Genomic DNA, 6,000 nt, shown 5'->3' on the forward strand with positions numbered 1-6,000 from the left:
AGCATTATTTCTTTGATATTTATTCTAAGTGATTTATTAATACTATACAGGGGAAAAAAAACTTAGATAAAGAATGTTATTAAAGGTTGAAATGCCAAGCACTAAGAAGTCAGAAAATACCAAAATTAAGGTTGTCTACGCAACATGCTCCCCGCACCCCCAACCCCACCCTTTTTTCCTACCTCTTCGTCCTGGTCTACTGGTCTCCACCTCCCTAGTCCAACTCTTGTCCCATCTACGTTCAAATGAGGCAGCACCCCAGGTGTCACACTTCTTGGTGTGTCAGCCCAGCAGGGTGGCATTAGCAGCACAGGAAAGACAGGGTCCCTGCTCTCAACTCTTGTGCCTGGCCTCCGCTCAGCCTGCAGCACCTCAGAGCTACAAATGCAGAGAAAATCCTGTTCAGCCCTAGGCTGGAGTATGCTCAGTGCAGACAGAATTTTCAGGGAATTAAGCTGCAAAGCTCTAGTAAGTATCTGCTGAGCATGTGCAAACATTGATTTTTCTAATATTTATAACTTGGACAAATTGACAAGTTTTCACAGTTTGGGCAAAAGACACATCCGTGACACGAAGGTCATCCCTTGCCAAATTTCAAATCTCTACTCCAAAGCATGAAGACAGTAGAGATTCTCAAAGAAAAGTTTTCCAGAATTTTCTAACATGAGCATAACAATGTATTTTCCCCTAACTTTGTTCTTGGAAATGGCTGCCCTGAATTTATTGAAATTTTCCAGTAAATTCAGCTTGAGGCAGACATCTAGCTTAGAAAATTTCAGCCAAAAAGGTTAAAGTTCAGTTATTAAGTTCCAAGTACTTAAAAGCAGGGTCTTACAATGAGACGTGTCAGGCAACCATAGTAATAGGTGGTGATCCAACTCCCACTTATAATCTAAAATTGTATTTCTCACATGCAGCATCCTGCTCCTGGGCCACTCCTAAAGCCCCCCTTCACACCAGCTTTTTTGGAAAAGCACAAAATTTCCACCACTGCTCACTGGAGGGAGGACAGAAGCCTCCTGCATACTTGCTCCACCCATAAAACTCCTTTGCAAAAAGTCTAGATGATGTTTAAATGGGTGAATTTCTCTCATAATATACTTGTTGGTATCCCACATAATTGTATAAGAACATTTTTGTAAGATTATTTTGCCATATTTCTGTTGTAAAGTCTTTGTAATTTACTAAATTATCAGTGAATATATACTGGAGTCCAAATGTTGCAGAGATATCAAAAGCCAAAACTTGTTGGTGTTTATCAGAATATAAATGAAAGATCTCTCTGACTGCTTTCTAAGGTGCTGAATATTCTGGTCAGGGCAGTGATGGATGGAATGGCTGATCGCAATGGAGAGGTGGCAACAGGGCTGAAGGGGAAATTGCAGGAACTGTTTGGCAGAGTGACTTCAAGAATGACAGGTGATGTGGAAATCTGGAGACTGTATGCCAGACTCTATGGAAACGGACACAGTGATAACCCTGAAGATACTGAAAAGGTAACTGTTGAGGTGGTTTTTTGTTTTGTTTTTGTTTTCTAAAATATGAGTTTGTTATAGCAGAAGGCTATTATCCTCTAGTGGACCAGCTACTGTAGCAAGATACAGCACACACGCTATGCCACTGTTCCTGCATTTTGCTGCACGCATTCTGTCCTTTTGGGTTTTTTTCCTCCACATATATATTTTCTTTAGGGGGGAGGAAGATTTTTAAAGTTTCCATCGGTTTGTTTTTTTTAAAATATGCATAATTCTATCATTCTAAACTTGGACATTAATTTGCTTCAAAAGAAGAAATTTCCTATTACAGCATCTGTTGGTTACACTAGGTTCATATTTTGAAGGTTTTCTTTGCAACTCTACTGGCTAGAGATTTAATTTTAACTCAAAGCTTAGATTCTGGTGATAAGGCTGCAACCTCCAGAAAACAGTGGCTCACTGAGTCATCGTTAAGTAACCAAACTCAGTTCTGGGATCATAGTGTAGAAGCATATTTAGGGCTTGTCTACATTGCAGTAATTCAGGAACAGCTAATCCTGAAATACTCCATGTGGACACATTCCAGAATAAGAATGCCTTGCTTCTGTTTAGCTTAAAGTGGGTTTACTTCCTCCACTTAATTCTTAATCTGTTGAATTGTCAAGGCCTATGTACAGTTCTTTGTCCTAATAGAATATTAGCCTTTAATCCTCATGTTGTCCCCTTTCCCTCAGCCTCTCAGATCACAAATTGAGGCTAGAGTGATTGCATTTCCAAAATAACTGCTACACAACTGGAGCGCTTACTTTGTTGTTCATGCTGGATGGTGCTTTGCAGTTTGTATTAAGTTTCCAAAATTCACATACCCATGCAAACTCCCAAAATAGCTCTGGGTTATCAGATCTTCACTGAACCTGAAAACATAAAATGTCAGCATTCAGTGTGTGTTTTCTAATGGCACTCCTTGGCCAGGGCAGGAATGTCAGGCAGGAAGATTGCTCAATATTCTGTGATAAGTACACGATGCAGACTGTTGGGCTTGTGGTTCACACATCCATGGTGGTGTACTTCTAGTCACTTTGTCCTTCTTCATTCTGTTCTCTTCAAACTCTCCACTGTGGACTTGCATGCTTTAGCCCTCACTTCCTTTTCCTCTGACTTTGATTTGTCTGATTCTCCCTCTCTCCTTTACATTTTTTTCCTTTATAGATGAACAAGGAACATGATTCTACCCTTTTTGTATTCAGAAGCACAGAAGTTGCAATATCATGTAATGCATCCCTAAATCCTAATCAGACACAAAAAGTAACTCAGAGCTTGTCTACACTATAAATGTAGTCATGTCAGGGAGCCGAGTTACATCATGGTCTTCCCCTAACCAAGTTACAAATGTGGTTTCACTGTGTAGAGGAGACAGGACTTTAACTATGTGTCATAACCAGACTTGTTATTAAACATGGTTAAAATCTAGTCTACCGTGCAAATTGGAACCATATTTGTAAAAGTTAGGGTCCACTTTTGTCAGTTCCCTGACATGGCTGTATTTTAGTGTGGAGGGAGCATGAAAGAGAACTGAGAGACTAAAGTCTCTACATGCACAACTTTAATTAATTTACAGTATCAATTTATAAAACTTTTATTGTAGAAAATTTGAAAGGCCACTAGTAAGCATTTCATCTCCTCACTGCCAAGAAGGTTTTCCTGTGCCTATTGGGCATTAAATCAAATTAGCTGTCTATGGCAGTTTTTCAAAACCCGTATAGTGTGAAAGAAGCAAAGAACTTCACTAGAATATAAAATAATGTTTGCAGTTTTTATAGCATCATAGATTATAAAGATGGGAAAAGGCCTATTAGATCATTTTGTCCCTCTCCCTGCAAATGCACATCTGTCCCCTTTGAACACAACACTAGAAAATGTTCTAGTTGAGGTTTAAAAGACTCAAGCAATGATGCTGCCAACAGTTCCCTTGGGAGAATACTCCACAGCCTCATACATCTGGCTGCTGTTAAGATTTTCCTGGTTTTCATACTAAATTTTTCCTTTCCTAATTTTCTGTCTCTGTTCTGGTGCTGGCTGGTGTCCAAAATAGTTGCTGAGGCGGCAGGTAATAATCCACCACACTCTCCTTCATGTTAATCAGTGTTTCAAAGTGAAATATAGAGACACTGGTAAGGAAGCATATTTTGGGGGAAGAACATGGTTGATGGGGAAGTGGGAAGTAAAAGGTGCCAGTCCTGTACTTTCAGAATGAAAAACTGGGACACCTTTTATAGGAAATGGTGGTATGGGAGAAAATATTTATCCCTGTCACGCATTCATTGTTCTCTCCTATTCCCAACCTCCACCCTTCTGATCTAGCTTTCAACTCAGCAAGTACACACTCTCTCACACACACACCAATCTATTCACAACCTCCTTCACCAATTCATTCAGTTTTCTCCTCTGCTTAACCCAGTGCATCCCTCTCTCACTTCAGAACCTTCTCAAGCCTTCACAATTCCTTCCAATCCAACACCAACTCACACTTGTCCACAAGGCCAAGAAGCCTTCCCATTTCCAATTAAAGTCTCCATGGCTCAGTACCCTCTCTCTCCAAAGTCATCCAGGCTCAGAAAATACACACACACGTGAACAACCCTCCAGCCTCAGATCTTCTTCCCTTCCTGCCTGACACCCACGTACTCAACTCCTATTTGTTGGATCTGGAAAATGAGATTGCAGCAAGGAAGCATTTGCAGGCAGCCCTATATGCTGTCTCTCAGGGACTAGCCCCACAGAAATCTGCATTCCCCATTGTGTGCCTCCTCTATCTACTACCTGCACTGGTACTGCAGGGCCAAAATTCCCTGATGACAGCCAGATGTATTGGGTCCTTCAGAGACTGGTAAGTTCTAGCTCCATCAGAGGCCCCCAGTGGCAGCAGGCAGTACAGCAGGTGGGGCTTGTTCCCGTTGGCATCTGATGACCAATCTTTGCTGCATTGCTTCTAATATCCATAGAATCATAGAAATGTAGGGCTGGAAGGAATCTTGAGAAGTCATCAAGTCCAGCCTCTTGGCGCTATGGCAGGACCAAGTACACCTAGACCATCCCTGACAGGTGATTGTCCAACTTGTTTTTAAAAGCTTCTAATGATGGAATTTTATATATGACTTTAGATTTTTCCTCTCTCTTCTGTTTAGACTCTTCAGATGGTAGTACAGATGCCCCTCTTAGTCCATCATTTAATCAAGTGATAGAACTTTAGCATCTTCAGTTTTTTCACACAATGTGTTTAATTTTTGTTTTAGTAACTCTCCAGCCCCTGTGGGAAGGAAAAAATAGTAAGCAATTGTTAATTTTCTCCTTTTTAAATTTCTCCCACTCACTGACGTGTATGTTTTTTAGATTATTTTTCACCAGATGTATGAGTCTCTGCATTGACAAAATGCATCTCATTTTGTTTTTTTCTTTTTTCAGTGTATCTAATCTCTCTACATCCCTTGGTATTATTTCTCTTTCCTAATTTGTGTTCATAGCTTCCTTCCAGTCTGTCATCTGCAAATTTCATTAATGTGCTGTTTATTCCTGTGATACATGAAGGGCAGGGGAGTAGCTCCCTTTGATGAACACCTAGCCTGTGGACTTTCTTTTACCTGTGGGCTTGTTAACCCTTCACAGGTAAAGCAAGCAGAGAACAGGCCAAGAGGGATTTTACAGCTAGCTGGCTGGCTGGGTGTCCATAGTTCCCTTTGATGGATACCCAGCTAGCCAGTTAGCTATAAAATCCCTCTTGGTCTGTTCTCTTCTTGTTAACCCTTTACAGGGGTTTTACAGCTAACTGGCTAGCTGGGTGTCCATCAAAGGGAGCGACTCCTCCCAACACACACACACATACACATTTCATGTCTCACAATTCCCTTTTCCAGATAGTGAAGATGTTGAATACGACTAGATTCTTTTAGTACAGCACTGGATTCCTATTCCCCAACTTATGTTCCCATTTGTCTGCCAAGAAATGGTCTTCATAAACTCATAGTAATCAGTGCTTATGGTTCTGTTATAACTTAGATATTTTCTTTCCCTTTATTTGTTCTATTATTATACTAAGAACAGAAATTGTATTGAAAGGGTGATGTGGCAAATTGCTGGCACTATTATGATGGGTCTCGCGCTTTGTCTTCTTTGGGGGGGCTTCAGGGTGCCATTTCTTGCCCCTAAATTGGAATATTAATTGCCCCACTAGTGTCCTAGAGGAGGGGAGTGGAGAGGGAGGGAGCTAGGCCCGCCCTCTATTCCATGTCCCAGCCCAGGGGCCCTGAGGATAGTGGTGAACCACTTGAACTGATGGTTCCTTCCCCTGGGCTACTTCCCTTTCCTGCCCTCCCTCTGTACAAGCCAGGTGCCCCTTACCTAGGGTCTAGGACTTCTTAGCCCACCGCAGCACTTCTCCAAACTCTCCTCTGCTCCAACACCAATCCTTTCTGCTCCTACTCCCACACTGTCTGATTGAAGCATGGGTTTTTATTAAATGACTGACTGC

At 41.4% G+C, this 6,000-nt stretch overlaps 1 protein-coding gene across 1 annotated transcript in view; it reads left to right on the forward strand.

Moving 5' to 3' along the window:
- The window catches only part of TTC27 (tetratricopeptide repeat domain 27), a 231,511-nt gene that overhangs the window by 190,153 nt on the left and 35,358 nt on the right, over positions 1–6,000 (forward strand). The window contains exon 17 of the mRNA XM_075064235.1: positions 1,299–1,496. Within this exon, the coding sequence (XP_074920336.1) occupies positions 1,299–1,496 (198 nt within the window). The remainder of the gene's footprint in view (positions 1–1,298; positions 1,497–6,000) is intronic.

Source organism: Chelonoidis abingdonii, chromosome 3, assembly GCF_003597395.2.
Source record: "Chelonoidis abingdonii isolate Lonesome George chromosome 3, CheloAbing_2.0, whole genome shotgun sequence".
NCBI classification, from domain to species: Eukaryota; Metazoa; Chordata; order Testudines; family Testudinidae; genus Chelonoidis; species Chelonoidis abingdonii.